This window comes from Sphaerodactylus townsendi, linkage group LG04, assembly GCF_021028975.2.
Source record: "Sphaerodactylus townsendi isolate TG3544 linkage group LG04, MPM_Stown_v2.3, whole genome shotgun sequence".
NCBI classification, from domain to species: Eukaryota; Metazoa; Chordata; class Lepidosauria; order Squamata; family Sphaerodactylidae; genus Sphaerodactylus; species Sphaerodactylus townsendi.
The window spans coordinates 153,652,752-153,674,770 of NC_059428.1; the positions used below are offsets into that span (position 1 = coordinate 153,652,752).

The 22,019-nt window shown below is 48.4% G+C and overlaps 1 protein-coding gene across 1 annotated transcript in view; it reads left to right on the forward strand.

Annotated features, from left to right (window-relative positions):
- The window catches only part of NTN3 (netrin 3), an 87,081-nt gene extending 74,992 nt beyond the window's left edge, over window positions 1–12,089 (forward strand). Inside the window, exons 6-7 of the mRNA XM_048495041.1 lie at window positions 5,448–5,522; window positions 8,865–12,089. Of these exons, the coding sequence (XP_048350998.1) occupies window positions 5,448–5,522; window positions 8,865–9,193 (404 nt within the window). The 3' untranslated portion in view covers window positions 9,194–12,089. The remainder of the gene's footprint in view (window positions 1–5,447; window positions 5,523–8,864) is intronic.
- Window positions 12,090–22,019: the final 9,930 nt, after the last annotated feature.

Genomic DNA, 22,019 nt, shown 5'->3' on the forward strand with positions numbered 1-22,019 from the left:
TACACAGGGAACCCTGGGAAATGTAGTTTTTAAGGTGTTTGCTACTTATACTGAGGACTCAGGTGCCCTTGGAAACCTACATTTCCTGGGCTCCCTGGTTCCTGGAACATTGTTGTCACAGTGTTTAAGGCAGCCTGGTTTATAAATTCATTGAAGCCTCTTTTACCTTTTTTCCCTTACTTGTCCCATGGTGACAATTAAACCCAAAAAGCCAGGGTGGAAGTATTCATAACTGTGTTCTGTTAGATCGTATAAGATTTTTTTTGTAGAGACCTACTTAATAACGGTAGATTTTATTCTTTATTACTCTATCACAATTTGAAACATTGAACTGTCTCCAACAGGTTTTTCTTTTAAGACCTCAAATGGGAGTTCTGTCTTTGCTCAGATTAAATAATGCCCGTTAAGTTTCATGAGCACTGAGAACTTTGTGGTTGGCCTTTTCTGATTTATCCAGCAGAGGAAGTCTGCCGTGCATATGTGCTGCAAAACCAGCGATATAACTCAAAGTATAGTATTTGCTGCATCGTTTAGTACCTTAGGAAGCTGCTTCACAGACATAAGCGGTGAGCTTTGTTTCAGAGTGCTAACTAGATAGCTCAATCCTGTCAGATATTGGGAGCTAAGCAGGGTTAGCCCTCGTTACTATTTGGGTGGGAGGTCTCCTAGGAAGTCCAGGGCTGCTACTCAGAGGCAGTCAGAGGTAAACCACCTCTGATAGTCTCTCCTTTTGATAACCCTGTGTTGGCGAACCTATGGCACTCAGATGTTCATGAACTGCTAACTCCACATCAGCCCCCCCTGCAAGCATGCGCCAGTGGCCTAACTGGCCGAAGGCTGATGAGGTGTAATAGTCAGGCTATCCTGGAGTCTCCCCTCACCGGTTCGCAACAACTGTGATAACCCAAAGGGGGGTTCTACCAGTTGACTATGACTTTTTACCATCATGTATTCCCAGTGTCGTACCAGGCCTAAATGGCACCCAAGGGCATGACCGCCTTCCTGCCCCTCCCTGCGCCCCCCATGGCCTGCTTACAGGAGCCAGCAGGGAGGGCAGGGCTCAGGGGCAGCTCGAAAGGGCGCTGCAGGGCCCCCAAGCACTGCCCTCCCAGCCTCCCTGCAGGCCAGCTCTCCCCCACATGACAAAACGGCATGTGCCCAGGGACATGGGATACCCCATGTCCCCATTAGCGGTACACCACTGCATATTCCCTGTGGATTTGTGTAGATCTTGGTATTGCATACGTCTGGAGCAGACTCTGTTGGTGGATGCAAACAGATTGGCAGGGAAGGGCATGCAGAGTCTCAGGGACTCTGCCACCAAACCCCTGGGGGGGAACTGCTAGGCTCTGAACATTTCTTGAGGGCGCCCTTGTGGGTCACTGCTCCAGAAATATCTGAAGTCAGGCAGTGAAAAATGGTTTCTCTCGGTGCCTTTGGCATGGAATAGCTTTCTCTCCCTGCAAACGTAGACTAAGCAACTAGCTCAGTAACTCCAAATATAGTCAGTCGTTCTCAGGAAGAGTTTTTAAGTCATAGCAGATGGAGACTCAACAAAACATAACCTCTTCTTTACAGCGCAGACACCTCTTCCCTTCGCTCTTCGCTGGACTTTATTTACAATATGCGTGGTCTGTCGTCTGACCTACAGCTCCCAGGCTGCTGCAACGGCCGTTAGGAAATATCAAATGAATTGAGCTCATTTATCAACACACGCCTGATACTTGGCAACTTCGGCTCCATATTAACAGGGGTTTGGTTTCACTTACGGCACCTTGAACTCATCCCATAATTATGTCTTGCTAGTGGAATGCCCATGGGCAGGCAGCACTTGCTTTCTCCCATAAATGCCCTGCCCGTAACAGACGACATACTTCATTGTTTGAGCGGAGAATTCTGCATGAAAATAAACCATCTCCAGTTGCTGGACTCTCTCCTCCACCAGCAGCACAGCCTGGCAGTGGGCCAAACTACATAATACACTCAATACTGGTGTGTGGCCAGACTTGCAGTCAGACGTACATCAGGCGACTCGACTTAAAAAGTGCATGCTGAGTGAGAGAAAAGGGGCCAACAACTCCCCACATCTGCCTTTTCCACTGGTGAAAGTGGGATGGCAGGGAAACCAGAAGCTCCTTCCCCCTCCCCCCTCACAATGTTGAGTAAACAAGTGTGGTGAAGTGGTTAAGAGCAGGTGGACTCTAATCTGGAGAACCAGGTTTGATTCCCCACTCCTCCACCTGGGTGGCAGAGGCTTCTCTGGTGAACCAGATGTGTCTCCGCACTCCTGTGTTCCTGCTGGGCGACCTTGGGCTAGTCAGGGTTCTTGCAGAACTCTCTCAGCCCCACCTGCCTCACCAGGTGTCTGTTGTGGGGAGAGGAAGGGAAAGGAGCTTGTAAGCCACCTTGAGTCTCCTTACAGGAGAGAAAGGTGGGCTAGAAATCCACCTCCTCCTCCTCCTCTTCTTAAGGTGAGTTTTCCAATGTACATCTGACTGCAAGTCAGGTCACATACCCATGACCCAGCACATGGTTATGCCCATTGTGTAGTAACACTCGGTGTCATAGGGAGGAAAGAGGCTCTCTTTTTAGCCTGTGAAAAGAAGAGCTACTCCTCAAAGCCAAGAGTTCAGCATCCCCCGGGCAGACCTGGGAGTTCTACTCACACTGTACAACCAGCCTGTCACTAGCTCTGCTTCAGTACCTCTGCTGTTTTTCCACGCAGATTCCTGCCCCCACCCCCCAGATCTGAATTCCTCTTCAAAACATCTTGAGCATTCCCGTTGAAAGGGTAGCTTGTGCTTTGGAAGGTCTGGGGGTGTGTTGATTGTAAAGAGGTTCAAGAGAGAAGTGCCGCCTGGGAGGAACTGTAATGCGGGGGGTTCAGCGGTCATAAAGCCTGCAGGATTTGTCTCTCGGCCTTTTACCCCGGCAAGAACACAAAGCCACGTGAACAAAGGCATTGCAGCCGCAAGCCCAGCCGAGGGGGGAAGAGGCAGGCTGCCTTCGGTGGCTTTGCTGCTTCCCCTCTGGGGCAGAATTAGCTCCACGCTGAGCCGCTTTTATCACTGACAAATTTGGAGCAGGAAGCATAAAAGCAGGAATGAAAGGGGAAATGGGCTGGAAGTGGCCGGAGCAGCCGGATCCCAGCTGGGCTTGTGTGGCTTTCTCCTTCTCCTCTCTTTCTTCTTCTTAAAAGTTGGCATGCCTGAAGAGGTTGCGTATCCCTCCTCCTTGGACGCTCTCGTCTTCCTCTCATTCCCCCTGGCAAGTCATCAACAAAAGGGGACTTCATTGACAGCGTGCCCCATCTCAGAAGTATACGGGCCAGCCACTGCCAAGTGGGGCAGAGAAGGGGGGGGGGGAACCTTGGCAAAGTGGGATCTTTAGGAAAAGTCAAATTCAGATGTTCACAGGGAGATGACAAGGAAGAGAACAAGGACAAAAAAGTGACTGCCTCCCTTTATTAGTGAAGGATAGAGTGGAGGGGAGTTTGGAGAATAGCCAAGAGTATGACTGTCAGGAAGCCCACTGCAGACAGCAATGGTTGTGTCAGGAAGGCCACTATGAGTAGCAGGAGCCTTAATTGTGTCAGAAAGCCCACTAAAGGCAGAGGGAGCCCCTCCCTCCCTCCCTCCCTCCTTCCTTCCTTCCTTCCTCTCTCTCTCTCTCCTTCCTTCCTTCTTTCCTTCCTTCCTTCCTTCCTTCCTTCCTTCCTTCCTTCCTTCCTTCCCTTCTCTCTCTCTCCTTCCTTCCTTCCTTCCTCTCTCTCTCTCCTTCTTTCCTTCCTTCTTTCCTTCCTTCCTTCCTTCCTTCCTTCCTTCCTTCCTTCCTTCCTTCCTTCCTTCCTTCCTTCCTTCCTTCCTTCCTTCCTTCTTTCCTTCCTTCCTTCCACCACAACAAGGGATGGCCAAGTGTCCAACACAACCACTTTCTCAGAGGACAGAAATAGAGATACACTGTCTTGGTATAATGGGCAGACTGCAAGTTCAGGAAAGGAAGGGCCACTGATTGCCCACTGTAGGCAACTTGGGCACATAAATTACTTGGAATGTGGGTCGCCACTTTCAGTAGGACTTTGTTCTTGGGACTTGTAGTTACAGATGTCATTTGTTCAAACCCATCAGTAAAGTCAATTAGGGCCATTTCCCCACTCGCCTTTTGTTGCGCGCTACTCGGTCCAAGTAACACGGGGTCCAGCAGCACTCCCCACTACCGGAGCAGCGACAATGCAGCCGCCCCGATTCTGCCGCCCTCGTGACTCCTCAGCGTGCGTCATTTCTGTCCCTGTTCAGAATGGCGTCTTTTGCAAAACAGTGGGGAGCATGACTGTGCGCTCAGAAACACCCGCGGTTAACGAAGTCTGGTAAGCCTCGCTTTTCTTTTCAAAGTGGGGAAACGGCCTAGGACATTCTCATAAGCCCTTCTCCAGTCCAGGATTATATTTTGGAAAGATGTTCTGTTAGTCAAGAATATCAGATCTCTCCGATTTGAAGCAACAAAACCCACAAAACCCACTGTTTGGTTCTCTGGAACCACATTGCTGTGTCTAAGGAACTGAAATCAACTAGTTGGGGAAAATATTTTAGTAACCCACTTATTCAATAGAAATGGTTCATTAAACTGACATACTTGTTCATGAGAAAACAATGCAGGCAGCTGGGTATGGGACACTGAATATGACTTACCCCAATGAATAAAAAATTCCAGCTTTTAAACAAACTTCTAGCCCTTGTGGTTCTGAAGCAAAGTTTAAAAGCGTTAACAGGCTCTTGAAAACGATCCTGTTTGTTCTTGCTGCTCAACCATGCTGTCTCTGACACCCAGAAAGCATGGTCCTTAGATAAAATGATGTACCCCGCTTAAAAATATGCAGGTGTTCCCTATGAAAACATGTGTTTGTTTTGCAGTACCTGTGTCTAGCCCTCATTGTTAGCTAGGATTTGGCCCGTCATATGTAAGGAACAAGCTAAATGTTATCCTGGCAAACTCTGTGGTTAAAAAAATACTTTAAAAAAAGAATATGGGCCGCAACGATTTCTCTGTTTTCTCAATTATTTTGTTTTGTATTTGCCTTTTCAAATGTTTCCCCCCCCCTCCCCCCGATATATGTTTGGTTAACATTTGACTAGGCGTACTTGTTGTGCAAGTGAGTAATCACATTTTTTAAAAGGACAAGGGACATTCCACAATAGGGAAAAATAATTATAACAGATTCACAGGGAAGAGTCAGCAAACTGAAAGAGGGCCGACTTCTCTTCTGCCTACTTCTTCTCCCCTTGCCTTACCACACATCTCTGCATTGTGGAAAGATGCAGCACTCTAGCTAAGCTTATATACACAAATTCCCTCCATCTGAGCCCTGCAGGGTGTGACGAAGGCCCTGCTGCCGCTGAATTGGCTTATGAGTTTCTGTGTTCTCATTTCCTTCCTTGTGTCTCCTGCAGACTGTGACTCCTATTGCAAGCCAGCCAAGGGCAACTACAAGATTAATATGAAAAAATACTGCAAGAAAGATTACGGTAAGCAGCTCTCTTTTTCTTGACGAGGAGAAGGGACGAGCAGTCGCTGCTGGAATTTCCTCCTCGGGACCTTCGCCAATGTAATCTTACCCTATAATAAGCAACGGAGAGTCCGGTCGGCCACAGACCCCGGGTCTTCCGCAATCTGCCAGCTAAACCTCTACTATGGAGACAACCAAAGTGACCGTCGTGGGTGGAGTTTTCCGCATGTCCTACGGCTCCCCGGTCCCAACCGCATCAGGAGTTTTTACCACAGCATTCCATCTGTGATTCAGTATTCACCTGACACTTGCGGGATGGACCTCTATGCTGATGTTCGCCGGTCTCTGTTTGCGCAGCAGTCGGTGGTCTAGTTCTGCACTGGGGCTCCAGGTGTCATTTGTAATGTATTAAGAGCTCCTTGCCTTGCCATGACATGAAAGAGAAGGCTCAAGACTCTCTCCCAATCCCCATCTGAATGTGATTGGATTGAGAAATTTGTCTGACTTCAGAATTATCGGTAAACTGTCACAACCGGGTTAGATCCTCCAGCAAAGCAAACAACAGAAGGGTCGTTTTGTGGCGGCCAATGCTGGATTTTTTTCCCCCTGTGGGACAGGCAAGCCACTAAATGGGGATGAACCAAATAAGTCCCAAGCAGTGTGTCCCTGTTGACGTTATAACAAATCTGCTATTTCAGTCATTAACGAGGTTAGCAGGCAACATTGTCGGAAGGAAAGAGAAAGCATGCTTACAGTGAATGCTTTGTAACATGATTTAATCCCACACAAGGAAAACTAGCTTTTGGTGTGGGGGAGTGATTTGTGGATATAAGAACAAGTCCCCAGTATGGCCATAGGGCAGGGGTCTGCAACCCACGGTTCTCCAGATGTTCATGGACTACAATTCCCATCAGCCCCTGCCAGCATGGAGAGCCGCAGGTTGCAGACCCCTGCCATAGGGGGACCACCTCCATAAGATCTACCTCAAGATCTAAACACCAAGCGATGTGGGGCTCAGTCATGGTTAGAAGCAGGGCCCATGCCAGAGATCTGTTGTACAAGGAAGTGGTCACTGAGAGGTCCAGCTCTTGACAGTGCGCACTGTCTTTGGGGTTCTCCTGGCGTGGGCTCCAGCCACGTCCCAGGTGCTTCAGTCTGTGGGTGGGTGGAGCTCCTTCAGATGACAAATGGAAGCTTCCATACACATTCCTAGACAGTGAAAACTAGCATGTCAGGGCCTGGTATTTCTACTGCTTGTTTTCTGCATGCAGAGGACTTTTTGTAAGCAGAGGCAGTTGATTTTTTTTCCCAGCCTGCAGTGTGCAGGTTGATCACCTCCAGATGAAATGACAAGTGAACACAGTTGGTCATGCCAGGAGAAATGGAAAAATGTAAGGAGGCAGACAGGTTTGTCCTTGCATTTGTGCAGATAACTGTGATCAGAAGCAATGTGATCAGGAGCAGCAGTGGCCTAGTGGTTAAGAGCAGGTGCACTCTAATCTGGAACCAGGTTTGATTCCCCACTCTGCCACTTGAGCTGTGGAGGCTTATCTGGTGAACCAGATTAGCTTGGGCACTCCGACACACGCCAGCTGGGTGACCTTGGGCTAGTCACAGCTCTTTGGAGCTCTCTCAGCCCCATCCACTTCACAGGGTGTTGGTTGTGAGGGAGGGAAGGGAAAGGAGATTGTTAGCCCCTTTGAGTCTCCTTACAGGAGAGAAAGGGGGGTATAAATCCAAACTCCTCCTCCTCCTCCTCCTCTTCTTCTTCCCTTCTTCTTCCTCTCTGTAGTACTAGCTCCTCAGTCTGGCTTCGGGTTGTGAACAGGAATGCAAGAAAGACATATGAGGGGCACAAGTAAGGAAGAACTTTGTTTCAAGCTCTGGAAAAAGTTATCTCAGTAGATAATCATTATCACCACCATCAAGGTCCAAAATCCTGTTTTCAGCATGGCTCTGAACAAAAAAGGTTGCATGTAGTTGGCGTATCTCCTTCCTGAATGCAACAGCAGAAAACCAAAATATAATCAAGACCAGATAGTAAATTTCCACGCAAACCAAAAGCATAGTCAATGAAGCCTGGGATGTGTTGTTCTGCATTGCCGCCGATTTCCTCGCGGATCAATTCAGATGGATCTGAAAAAGCAGGTCAGTTCAGGGAGACAAAGATAACTTCGGGGAGGGCTGCCCAGCGAAGGCGCCAGCTCGAGAGGGGACATATCCCCCCACGTTCCGCACACTTATAACACCCCTGGCTCCCGAAGCAGCCGAACTGGCTCTTTTCCTCTCTTTAAATTCACCAAAACAAACCTTTTTTTTTTTAGCGTTCCATGCCCTCTCCCTTTCGTGCCCCCGCCCACAGCCGCTGCCTGTCTGCCAAATATGTTAAAAAGAACATTTTCTCCGTCCTCTTGTTTTGCAAGGTGTGTGCGGGTGTGCGGGTTCTGGAGCGGGAAGGGATGCGTGTGAAGCTGGGCTTTGGGCTAGAGGCGGGGAGGATCCTGATGGCAGGTTGTTAATCACACTGACACCCGAGCATTCACTCTTTGGAGGAGAGGGAGGATCACTGCAGAGAGGGCCGTGATTGATCTTGCATGGGAACCTCCTTGGCTCAGGCCGAAAAGATGTTTTTGGCAAGGTGAGAAGGGAATAGAAATCACCGTCAAGTGGCTGTGAGAGGGAGCCGTGTCGGCAGATTGGGCGGGGGGGGGGTGGTGGTGGCAAAGTAACCCTCTTCGGAGGAGCAATTGTCTTTGCACTGATGCGGATAACTGTAACCAGAAGCGATGTGGTTTTCTCTCTAGTGCTAGCTGCTCAGTCTGGGATTGGGTCTGGATAAGCCCAGGTAGAGCTTGTTGGTGGAGGAAAAGGCTGTCAAGTCCCAGCTGCCTTATGGCAACCCCATAGAGTTTTCTAGGCAAAAGACATTCAGATGTGGTTTGCCGTTGTGGAGAGTTTTCTCAGAGAACGGTGACTGGCCCAAAGTCTCCCAGCAGGCTTCATGTGGAAGAGCAGGAAACTGAACCCGGTTCTCCAGATTAGAGTCTGCTGCTCTTAACCACGACACTATACTGGTTGTAGGGTAGAACTTACAGCCCAGCAAAGGTGGTCAAAGGATGGCTAGAACAATAGCTTTGCTGGAGCAAAGCAGTTAGCCAATCCACTGCAGTAAGGTGGGAGGGTGGGAAGCCTACCTCTTCTAATCCCTTCTGATTCCCTTTTCAAGCCAGCTAAGCTACTGGTCTCCCCACATCTTGTGGCAGCGAGTTCCACAGTGCAACCATGAACTGGAATGTGCCCTAGAACGTTCAGCATCAATGCCCCTTTTGACCTTGCTCTTATTTTTCTGTTTTCCCACCAGTTGTCCAAGTGAACGTCTTAGACATGGAGACAGTCGCCAACTGGGCCAAGTTCACCGTCAACATCCTTTCGGTCTACAAGTGCCGAGACGAGCGGGTGAAACGGGGCGATAACTTCCTGTGGATCCACATGAAAGACTTGGCATGTAAGTGCCCCAAGATCCAAATCAGCAGGAAGTACTTGGTGATGGGCATCAGTGAAAACCCCGCCGAGCGGCCGGGACTAATGGCTGACAAAAACAGCTTGGTGATCCAGTGGCGGGACGCGTGGACCCGGCGCCTCCGGAAACTGCAGAGGCGGGAGAAGAAGGGGAAGTGCTTGAAACCATGATTGGTTCAGGTCCCTGTCTGTTAATATGTGCCTCCCTTGCCCGTTGGGTCCCTCTGCGCTCCAATCAGCAGACTGTTCCAAGAGACTCTGTACATAATACGTATCCTGTGAATGAATGGGCTCACCTGTGTATAGTGTATATTTTGGCAATGATTCCTTTGGGCATGCGTGCGTGTGCATGAGTGTATGGGTCCCCTTTTTTTAAAAAAATGTTTATTAAGAGTAACACAGTAATGACAAACCTTTAACAAGGAGCGAAGGAATGGAAAGGTCTGGTGGGGCCAAATCTCTGAAGATGCTTGGAAGAAGAAGATAGCATTCTGTTCTCTGGATGTTACCTCTGTTATCTTTACACCATCTTGGGTGCCATTCCCCGTCCCCTTATCCCTCACAGCAACTCCCACTGGTGAGATTACTGAAGCCCTCAACCACATCATGAGCTGAACAAAGGAGGATTGGTTGCCATCTTCACATTTGTTGCTTCTTGGTTCTCTGGGGCTGCCTGGGGAGCTGCACTAGGAACTAGGGGGTTCCTGAGCATTTTCCTCTCTGTCACGCTTGCTTATTTCTGGGTGATTTGACAATCTCAGCAGCCATAAAATTGTAATGGCTGTAGATTTGGCCCTTCCTCAGCACAGAAGAAAATGCCTTGATCTGTAAATTGAGACCAGGGCACATTGGACTGGGCTGAAAATTATGACAGCATAACTCATTCCCACACAAAAGGACACACCCAAAAGTTAAGTGTCCTTCAATGCAGTGGGCTAGGAGGGTCGTAGAAAGTGCATTATCTAGCTGTCTTCTCTCTTTCTTCACTGGTCTCTTTCTTCTGCAATCTGGCTAAAATTGCAAAACCTTCTGTGTAACCAGAGGACCTGAGATCTACCTGGAGTATGATTTGCTTAGCTTCTCTAATGTCACAGAAGGGATTTCTTGAGGTGTCTTGGTGGCCTTTTGGCTGCCAGCAGTGTATGAAGAATGAAGAAATCCCAGAATCTGAGGTCCAAGAACAGCCTGAAGTTGCTAAACTGAACACTAGAATTGCCTTTTTGCTAACACCTTGTTGGTTAGACTTTTTTTTAAAGCCATTCTTATTTGTTTTTAATACCGTGGCTTAATAGTGGCTGCTGTTTTGCGTCACCGAAGGATAATAACTGCAAAACGTTTATATGCCTGCGAGGTTATTCTGCCTGTGTAGCATAAAAAAAGGATGATTTAGTGGGGCAGCAGAAACTGACAAGTGCACAGCTAGAGGAATCCTTTGGCTGGGGCCCAGCGTTAACTCCTTTTAGCAGCCAAAAATGTATCCCAGAGTTTTGTACATTCTGCCAATCAGATTCAGCAATACGACTCTAAGTTTATGGAAGCCCGAGGCCACACCTGACCAGCCAAAGGTTTTCCCTGACGGACCATATCTTCTGTATCCCGGCCAATCTGTTAGTGCTCTTTGGAGCTTCCGTTTGTATCTCCAAGCAAGCCTCCTGACTTCGTGAGCCAAATCGAACGAAGTGCTACCGGTGGCACCCCAACACCACAGTCCACGTTGTGGATATTTCAGAAGCTGCATAAGTTAACTATGGGAAGCATCCCTATCCTGGGGATTTTTCAGGTACCAGATACTTCATACTTAGCGTGCGGATCGTATAAGGCTTTCTTCCCTTCAAGATACATTGCCACGAGCTGGAAAGGACAGCTGAGATACAAAATCCTGCAGACTTTAGTCCCTCCAGGTAGTCCAAAGAACCAAGCAGATTGTGGAGTTGGATATCCTATAATGTTTTAGATTGCGGCTGAGTGATGACAATGGGAACTCTGACGGGATCTTTTTCTGATGGTGCTTCCTAGCAGCCCCTTCCATGTCCAAGTACTGCAATTGTTTAGACTGTGCCTCCAAGGGCCAGAAGGCATTGTGGGAAGAAAACAACAGGATATAGGTGTCACCTTGGTCCCTACCCTGGGCATTTAGTTGGCTCCTGCTAGAAATACATAAGTGGATTTTTCTATCACATTTTTATCTTTCTCTTCCTTCAAGGCGCTCAGGGACAAATCGGTCATCCTTCCATTGTATTCTCACCGCAGTCCCTGTGAAGGTACACTTGGCACAGAGTAAATAGGCTGAAATCATAGCTGGTTGGGGACTTGAACCCTGGTCTGCTGGGGCTGCGAAGAGAAAGCTAGAAGGCAAAGTTTGGTCACCCTTGGAGGCCAGTAAAACCAAGCTAGTTATGAAACTGATTTTATTGGGTGTTTGAGGTAGGGGAAGCATGTGAGAACAACTAGCGACTAGCATGGGGGGAGCAGATAAACTGTCAGGGCTACTGAGGTCAAGGCCAACACCAGCCTCGGTCCTCACAAGTTTAACCACACTGGCTGTTTTGGTCTGTTCCATCAAGGCAGTCCTGATGTGCTTGCTTGACATGGAAAAGCCGCGATTGCCATCTCTCACGAGGGTTCACGTAGCCAAGACCAGCCCCCTGAAGGAGCGGCGCTAAAACATGGGGAGTGGCGAGTTTATGGCCATGGTTAAAATGTTGAAATGCATTTAGAGCAGGGTGAGTTTAGGGATTTTTGTGAGCGCTGCTGATGCGAGTTGTTCTCGGATGCTGGCTACCCGCTTCCTCGGGTTCAGAGAGGCACGTCTTTCCATGCAAAGGTCAGGGGTCCCACAGAGGTGTAGGAGTAGTTGCTTTTTCAAGGGACTCTGTGCTGAAGGGAGTAATGACTTCAGCACGGAAACAAGCAAAAAAAGAAAATGGACGCCATGGCTTCTGATCGCAAGCAAGCCATCAGTGCTCACGGAAGGAAGATCTGTGGGGATTTGTAACTGTAAGTTTGCAAAGAACTCCAACTTCGTCTTTGAGAACTACATAAATAAAAAATTATGTTTTTAAAAGGACTTTAATACAGCCCTCCTCTTTCATTTAGTCTGGACTTTTCATGATCTGAAATGCAACTTTTTGTTTTTAAATTCAGGGCTCTTGTTAGAAGATCAGTTTATACCACAATAAGTATACCGTTACTACACCTATGTTCTTGGATGAGAGAGATCTAAATATCTTCCTTTAAGGTAATGTTTTCTTTATAAGTGTATCAGTTTCCCAGCACCCAAACCACTAAGTTCTACCCCTGCATAAGTGTGAATTCCCTTCCACTCCTGAGAATACCTGAATAAGTGTCTATGTGTGATATAGGCAAGTGCCTATTGTACAGTTGTTGTGACATCCTTGTCTGTGCATCTCACCCTCACCTGTGCCATTCTGTGAACATAAAAAAAGAACCCTTAACATTTTTAAAATTGGGAGCTGAGAAGTTTCCCCACACGATTCACACAGGGAGTCTCTTAAAATTAATTTTTGTAGTAGTAGAAACAAATGACCCAACCTGTTCCCTTGTGAGAAGAGCTCACATTGTCTCAGACATTTCAGTGCTCAACGAGAACTCTTTCGCACCATGTGTCAGAATCATAGGCCGTTTCTGCACGGGCGGAATATGGCGGCCTGGGGACGGCAAAAAAGCCGTCCCCAGGCTGCCATTCGCACAGGGGGCGCAGCTGCTTCGCAGCCGCACCGCCCTGGTGCCGCCCGCCCCCACTCCTGCCTTCACTCACCTGCTCTCCGGCCCTCCGGCGCGTCGCCGGGGCCTGGGAACACGCCCCCCTGCTCTGCGACATGGAAGCAGGCGCGCAGGGCAGGGGAGGCGTGTCCCCAGGCCCCGGCGACGCGCCGGAGAGCAGGGGAGTCGACCGGGCGACGGCGCCCAGCAGCGCCATCTTCCCGGTTCTTTTTGGGACCGTCCGCATGGAAACGCCGACCCAAGCCCTTCCGCCTCCGTGCGGAAAGGGCCATAGAGTTGGAAGATACCCCAAGGGCCATCCAGTCCAACCTGCTGCCATGCAGGAACACACAATCAAAGCACTCCCAAAATATGTTCATCCAGCCTCTGTTCAAAAATCTCCAAAGAAGGAGACTCCACCACTCTCCGAGGCAGTGAATTCAACTGTTGAACAGCCCTGACAGTCAGAAAGTTCTTCCTAATGTTTAGGTGGAATTTCTTTTCTCTTGAACCCATCACTCCTGGTCCTAGTCTCTGAGACAGCAGAAAACAAGGTTCTGCGTCTGTGGAGACCAAATATGCAGAGGGGGAGCAAAAAGACCATGGGATGCTTCCCCTTCAGTGCGTGTTGCAGTTGTGCTTACTGGCTCAAAAAGGCTGGAGACACCTGCAGTAGAGCATTAAAGAAATGAACGAAAATGCAATGCTTTCCTCATGACGGACAGAAACTTATCTAACCCTCTCTCCCTCGATGCCCAAGTGTTTCTGTGTTTTTCTTATAACAGGTATAAATTGTTAGTCTGATTTGGGTAAAAATGGCTCTTGTTTTTTTCATTTCGGAGGCTTTTATTTGTTAGGAATACCTTCCTTGAATAAATAAATACCTCCTGCCCTTCCCTTTTGCCCCTTTTGAAACACCCACGCATAGTACTGAAATGAGAATAGGGCTTTTCTCTTTTAAAGGTGCATTTGAGCATCGTAAAAGTCAGCGTGAAAAATGATCCAGGGGGAATCTGGGTTGGGCAGAGCTGGGCAGAGAAGGGAGGGTGGAGGTTTCAACATCACCAATCACGTTTGTACCCCCCCCCCCCCGCTGCCACCCTTTTCTCCCAGGAGCTCAGAGCAACATACAAGGCTTTCCCCTTCTCCGCTTTGCTCTCACAACAGCCTTGTGAGGTAGGTGGGGCTGGGAATGTCACAGGCCCAAGATCACCCAATATGTTTCCCTTTCAAATGCTCTAACCACGGCATCATGCTAGAGCAACTGCTGCTGACTGGCAGGGTTCAGACAGTAAATTTTATAATGATAAAGATGTGCACAAATGATGTGCACAAACCGAGCTTGCATCCAGGGTTAACTCAATCCCCCTTCTTGTGTGGAGTATGGGGCAGGAACTAGCCAGTTCCCCATGAAACATACATGCAGATGTGGGGGTTTACCTGTCAGGATTCTGAAGCTAAATTAAACATCATCGGCACAAAGGAAGGGAAAACAAATTCCATGTCTCCATTTGGTCCACCGGGGTGATGGCTTCTCTCTAGCTGCCAAGTTGTTAATGGCCCTTTCCCCACGTACCTTAAGCCCCGCGCTACTCTCCTAAAGTAGCGCGGGGTCCAGCTGCACTCCCCACTTCAAGGGCGGCGAGAACGCAGCCGCCCCGACACTGCCTCTCTCTCAGCAGCCCCCCCTCAGCGCCGCGTCATTCCTCGAAGTGCCTTTCAAATGGCGCCTTTTGAGTGACCCTCACAATGTGCGGGGTCATTAAGGGGAACCCAGAGGCTGCGCGCGCCTCAGGAATTCTTGCGCGCGTGCTAGGAATTGTGCGCAGCAACCCTCCGACAAGGGTAAGTGGGGAAAGGGCCATAGATTTAGCTGTGCAGTAGTGTCCCAGTAAATCATTGGATTCCATCCAGAATCAAACAGCCCAACTTGACAAAGAATTCTGTGAAACCCTGAAGCCTGCAATGTTCTTAACTGATTTGCCAGACACTCCTGGTTAAACTATCATCCTGTTTCTGTGGCCATCAACCATAAGAGAAACTGAGGTAAGTTATTTTGTTTTCCTAAACCTGAGGCAGCGCCCTCCCTCTTAGAGGCAGGGGGAGTTTCTACTTGTGTGGTATTTTCTTAATTGTCAGAGCTGGGGTTGAGGAAAGAGTTTGGTACTTTTTTTCCCACCTCTTCCTGTTCTTATACTTTTTCTGCTACCATCTCTTTGAATAATCCACATCCTACAGGGCATTTTAAAGCCACCTATATAAGCAATACCCTACCTCAGTCCAGCCAAAACAGAAGAGGCACCACTAGGCGTCCAGCCAAAAAACATGGCTGAACATGAGGAAGGCACGTCCCGATTGGCTGGCCTTCTCTGTGTTTTCTGAAGGAAGACTTAAAGGTGAGGAATGGCTGGGGTCAGGCGGGTCGGCCATCTGGTGAAACCAGTTGGCTTCCTTCTGCGAGTGTTTTCCCCAATGGACCCCGATGGAGAGAATGAGGTAAAAGAGACTAGAGCCACAGGACCCCGCCAGTCCCAGTTGCCTCCACCTCATGGCCCAGCTATGCTTTCCCAGACCCTCCCCTTTCAACCCCACTGTTAGCGACTTCCTTTCGAGGGCCTGCATCTGCGTGCAAACGTCACGGCTGAGCTCCTCAGAACGAAGCCACGAGGAGCTGACAGAGTTGTCGAGGTTTCACAAGGTGTGGATGAAAACAAACGCCAGGTCCGAGTCGGGAACCCCGTCACTGGGGAAGGGTCTTTTGGTGAGGAAGCGTTATTTGTACTGCACATATGGCCTTATGGAGTCGGTCCATTGTTGGCTTCTCTTTTACTGAGCTGGCCCTTTACGGGCACCCAAAAAAGTCTGGACGACGGTCACTCTTCCTAGCGGGATTATGGGGATTGGGGCTGGATGAACTCAAATCTGTCTTTGAACAAAGCTCTGGCCCAGATTTTTGAGTGTGCGCAAGGTACTTGGGGATTGGGGCTGGACAAACTCAAATCTGTCTTTGAAAGAAGCTCTGGCCCAGATTTTTGAGTCTGTACGCAAGGTACTCCCGGCCTGAAAAAGTCAAAACTACGCACGCAACTTCGCGTTGTTTTGTTTGTGTGTCACCCTTGGAGCGTGGGTGGTTTCTCAGCACTTGTGAACACATCGGCATTGTTTCAGCCCTGCCGTCGTTTTCCCTCACTTGTCTTTGCGCTTTCACAGACCACTGCCACATATTTGCTGAATCCTACTGGCGTTCCACACGGTTTGTTGATGACGGTGCAGGTGGTCAGAAAGGATGCAAAAGAGCATCATTCTGCCCCAAGTGCCTGGTCAGGTGCTTTGCTGGGAAATCTGTTTGGCGGCTCCAAATATGCTATTTTCTCACATCTCTTTGGAAATCTCTTTGGCTGTGCCACTTGTGCTATTTTCTCAACAGCCAATGCATCTCAGCTGCCTAATGTTGACTTCTTGTTCTCCTTTTTAACTGAAACACCCAGTCTAGTTCATATAATGACAAATGGTGCGCTACCTTACCTAGAATTTCGAGCTTTTCCACCAAGTGGAATCTGATGCGGTAATGAAAGAAATACCTCACACAGATGTGAGATCCTATGTTGAAGAGGTTAGGCAAAGCTTCTGAGTTCTGCCCTGCTCCCTTTGCTTTCTATATATATAATCTGTGTGTATTCTCAAAACTCCCACAGGTTTCTAGTGCCTGTGGTAAAAAACAATAGGGTTCACCAATGTGGAATACCCTCCAGCATGGTGTAGTGGTTAAGAGCAGGTGCACTCTAATCTGGAGAACCGGATTTGATTCCCCAGTCTGCCACTTGAGCTGTGGGGGCTTATCCGGTGAACTAGATTAGCTTGTGCACCAACACATGCCATCTGGGTGACCTTGGGCTAGTCACAGTTCTTCGGAGCTCTCTCAGTCCCACCTACCTCATAGGGTATTTGTTCTGGGGGGGGGGAAGGGAAAGGAGTTTGTAAGCCCCTTTGAGTCTCCTTACTGGAGAGAAAGGGGGGTATAAATCCAAATTCTTCTTCTTCTTTAGGCTCACCTAGTTCCTACTTTATTGTCTTTTAGGTAACAAGCCAAACCAATTCCTTTTACCGAAGCTTTTCACTAAGGGTTCCCCCCCCAGTTTTTTAATAGTGTGATTCCATCTTGAGAACTCTTTTTACAAAAAAATTTAAGCGGCTCAGTGATGATTTCATCCTGTTGTTACGTCAGTTGTTTGCTCACGTTGACTAGTTTTACTGTCGATCATTCGGGCTGCTGTCTTTATGAGTTTATGGTATTTTCTTTTTTGGGATGCCTCAAGCAGGTTTCCAGGGGCACGGCAATCAAACTCCTTAAATAAAATAATTCACACAGTTTATGCAAATATTTTCCTCGGTGCCAAGTTTTGCTTTTGTTTTTTAAAAAATCGTTTATTCAAAACTACTGGGGAGAGAGGACCGTGTTCCACATTGGGCATACAAAAGTATTTCCGTCAAGGAATTAATTGATACAAGATGCCGCGACAGTTAGTAGAAGCTGCCTTTTAAGAAGATGATTAGCCCCATTCGTGGAGAATCAATCCATCAACAGCTATTAGAAATGACTGCTCAATAGAGTTTCCATGTTCAGAGACAGAATGCCCGGGCGTGTGCATAGCAAATCACCAGGGAAGGCTGTTTCCTTCAGGTCTCACTAAAGGCATCAAACAAAAGAGACCCGGTGGAGCTTAACTAAAGTCAATGTTTATGCTCTCATAAGTTCCTACCACCTTGAAGCTGCGCGTTGATCCCGGAATCTAATCCCCGATTGTCTCCTCCTTCAGTTTAATCGGGACAAGCACGACAAGGTGGATTCAAGCGGAGACAGCTCCATGTGTGAAATTTTTCACCATTCCTGGAAGGCCCTCGGCTGGCGCTGGCGAAACACGGCCCCCTAATAGAGTAATAAACCACAAAGCCTTTGTAAAAGCACATTCTGTATTTATACAACAGGCCGTGTATACAAGGGATTAAAATAAACCATTTATTCCTTCATCTTGGACAAATCACATTATCCAGAGACTAGAAGGAGCAAATCTTTCTGTTGTCAAAATAAACACTGGCTAGTCCCCATTCCCCCCCCCCCCAGCCTTCAAGAACCCACGCAATGTGAAATAAATGGCTTCAGCCTTCCAGAAGCAGAGCAGGGTGAATGGTCATGTCCCATTGTGGGGTCCAAGATGCAGGGAAGAGATCGGAAAAAGTCCCTTTTGATATTTGCTTCCCTTCATTGTGGCTGTTATTGTTTTGCTCTTGTTCTATGACCTAATTTTTTCCTTGTCTGACTAAACACCCCGATGCTTCAGTGCACGAGTTTCAGGAGGGAACCTCAGCCACTTCTCTTGCTCGTTTTGGAAAACAGAACCTCTTTCAGAACATGGCGTTAAGCCTACTTGATGATTTTTCATTCGAGGGTGGCTGGCCCTCACCTCTGTGAGATTGTTCAGCTCAACGCGAAAAAGGTCGGGTTTCACATTCTTCCGGAAGCCTAGATCACACATGAAGGTTGATGACCCACTGCTGAGAAACAGTGCTTGACCTGAGGCAAAAATCGGGCAATAGAATTTGTCCTTTTACTTCTTTATGCTCTCCTTTTCTCCCTAAGAGGACTCGAAGCATCTTGCGGCCCATTCACTTCCATTTTTTCTTACAACAACTTTGTGGGGTAGGTTCAGCTGAGGACGTGTGACTGGCTCAAAGTCACCCAGCAAGCTTCCATAACAAGAATCAGGGAAGAGCTGAAATGCTTATAGGTCATCATCACGGTCTTGAAACCTACCACAATTGAGGCTGAGGAAACACAAAAGGCAGAGGATGGCACGTGGCAGGTGAGAAGAGCCTGGCTGTACCTAGACAGAATCCCTAAGGGCAGAAACATGCCAGGGCCACGGGGCTTTGTTTGAAAAGCACCTGCAACCCCGTGCTCTAACACACTGCAAAAAGGCAGGCTAAATTGCACTTGATGTTGCTCCCCTACTATTTGATCAATTGGAATTTTTCTTAGTTTTTAATAGCGTGCAGGCTTTATCCTTCTCCCGACGTGCAACCTGGGAGGTCTCATAAGACTACATCAGGACCTGGCAGAATGAGGTTCTCAAATCGATCAGTGTCTCCCGACATCCGTGCCATCTCTCTCTTGCAAGTGGAAAAAGAGCCATCCTGAGGCCCAGCAAGATCTAGGCCTGTGCCAAACGTCATTTATTATTTCGTTGGCCCTTTGCACGGTGCACGCACCCAGAACTGAAGGCCACATAAATCCCTCCCCTCTTTGGAGACCCCTAGATCATGAGGAAAATATAGTTTTATTTCATTGCAGGAACGCAGGCCTTCCCTCTTTCAAAATAAAAAATGGCAAGGTATAAAAGGCATTCAGTGCAAAGCTGGGCCGGCTTTTGTCCCCAAGGTTTGAAATATATAGCACGCAACCAGATCCTAATTCCAGCCTGCTCCGAAAAATTCCAAATTACATCACAACCACCTATTTTAAATGCCGTTAAAACTGGCTCCGCTCCCCGAGCAGTTTTACGCACTGTTGCCTCCATTTGAAAGCAATGAGCTATCTGGCTTCATGGCACATTTGAAAATTCCCCTACCCACAAACTCCCCTGTTTTTCCAGATGAGTGTTTATGGGACCTTCCCGAATATTAATAATGGCAGTGTCCAAATCCAGTGTCGGTGTTTACGATTTATAGCCAGGCAGGGTGCCCAGTGGAAGCGATGAGTGAACAAGGGATTTACAGTTTTGTCTCCGGTAACTTATCTGAGACACTGAAGACCTGCCTAACTCAACCAGATCCAGGCAGAAACATGGAAAGTTAAAACAAACCCTAGGTCCAGGTGGCTTTGGAGACTGGCCCGCTCCTGACCACTGCAGAGGATTACAGCGAACCGGTTGAAACTCTGACTCGCCAGCTCTAGAACGACTGCAAACTTTTATGCAACAAGTAGGTTGAAAATTCTTTTTTTCTTTCTGGATTCCTCCCAGAGATATTCAGTGTACTAGTGAAATTATGACGATGACGACGACGATGATGATGATAAGTGATGTCATGTCACCACAACATGATCCTTCCACCTCTACAAGATTTTTTGGAAAGCTCAGCCCAGGGTTGAATCATACTACATTTAAAGCAGCGAATGGAAATGGAAGGGGGCTATTTAGGGTCCGGAAAAGGGTGTGACTGAAATCTGTCAGTAGTATCTTCTGCATTAACTCCCCCCCCACACACACACACACACACTCACTAATTAGCAATCCCAGATGTCTCCTTTGAAGATTGGGGAAGGGCTGCTGCGTGAAAGGGTGATAATTTCCTCCATGCTCATGACTTACTAAATGCGCTCTCTGTAGCGCATGTGCCTGCACCTGCATGGGGAGAAGCTGTAGATAAGTGGTAGAGCATTTGCTTTGTATGCAGAAGGTCTCGGGCTCCATCTGTGGCATGTGTAGCTAAAGGGATCCAAAAGCAGATGATGGGAAAGGACTTAGCCCAGGGGTCTGCAACCTGTGGCTCTCCAGATGTCCATGGGCTACAATTCCCATCAGTCCTGCCACTTGGCCATGCTGGCAGGGGCTGATGGGAACTGTAGACCATGAACATCTGGAGAGCCACAGGTTGCAGACCCCTGAGGTAGCCCTTGAAGAGAGTAGACGGTACTGATCAGGGTGCAGCAATGGCCTGACTCAGTAGAAAGCAACTTCACATCTTCTTGCGCTTGGACATGAGTCCTAAGGGTCTGTGAGATGCCCAGTCTTGTACACATGACTGAGATATGCTGTGAACTGTTGATAACACATGGTGGTGCGAATGTGCGTTTCCAGTATATCACAGAACCAGTGTCCTCCTGGCTTTATCAGGCAATTCGGAGGATAAGCCAGGGCCTGGTGTAGTGGTTAAGAGCGGGTGGATTCTAAACTGGAGAACCGGGTTTGTTTCCGCACTCCTGCTGGGTGACCTTGGGCTAGTCACAGTTCATTCAGAGCTCTTTCAGCCCCACCTACCTCCCAAGGTGTCTGTTGTGGGGAGAGGAAGGAGCTTGTAAGCCACCTTGTGTCTGCTTACAGGAGAGAAAGGTGGGGTATAAGTCTTCTTCTTCTAATGGGTGGCACCTTCAGTAATGTTCAACTATGTTTTGGGGAAACGTTGGGCAGTGAGTGACAGTGCAGGTGTCGCAAGGATGTCCGCTATTTCATCTGTCAAATGTTGGGCAGGTATGCAAGGTTTCTATTAATTATTTCCAAAATGGAAGCGAACGTCCGCCTGTGGCTGCTCAGACGCCGCCTTCATTCTGTGTCTCCACGTCCAGCATTTTCATGAATCAGCTGGCAGAAGAACTTGGATGCGGGGCTTGCCAACTCGTCCTGTGACACTCAGCTGAAAGATTGGTGTCATCACCCTGCTTGGTACCATGTCCAGTGTGTTGCTTTTGGACACAGAGGCACCAAATGGATTGAATCCAAGGCTTGGTTTTGTGCCACTGTTCCCCCAAGGCACAGCTGTGAGGCATGTTAAGTTTGTTACAAGACTGCCGGATCCTGCGCCTTTGCCAGGCCATCTGCAGTCGGTTTGTTCCCTGACTCATCTGGGATTTGGGGTACAGGCTTTTCCATCGGGGGGACTGGGGAGAAGGGCTGTGGTTCAGCGGTAGAAGATCTGCTTTGAAGGCAGACGATCCCAGGTTCGATCCCCGGCGACTGCAGTTAAAAGGGTCAGGCGGGAGACGATGTGAAAGACCTCAACTTGAGATCCCGGACAGCTGCTGCCAGTCAGAGTGGGCGACTCTGACAGGTGGTCTGATTCAGTATAAGGGAAATTCTTGTGGGATGAAGCATGGGAAAGTGACATTCCCTTATCTGTCATGAGGTCACTTTGGTGTCGTTTTCATATGAACTTGTTAGGCAATAACTTGTTTTCATATGAGTTTCTTAGGCAAACATTTCTTCAAGCAATGCATGATTGATGTTTGGAATATGCTGCCACAGGAGGTGGTGATGGCCACTAACCTGGTTAGCTTTCAAAGGGGCTTGGAAAGATTGATGGAGGAGAAGACGGTCTATGGCTACCAATCTAGATCCTCTTTGATCTGAGATTGCAAATGCCTTAGCAGGTGCTTGGGAGCAGCAGCAGCAGCAGCAGCAGCAGCAGCAGCAGCAGCAGCAGCAGCAGGCGGCACCTGGTGGGCCACTGCGAGTAGCAGAGTGCTGGGCTAGATGGACTCAGGTCTGATCCAGCAAGGCTC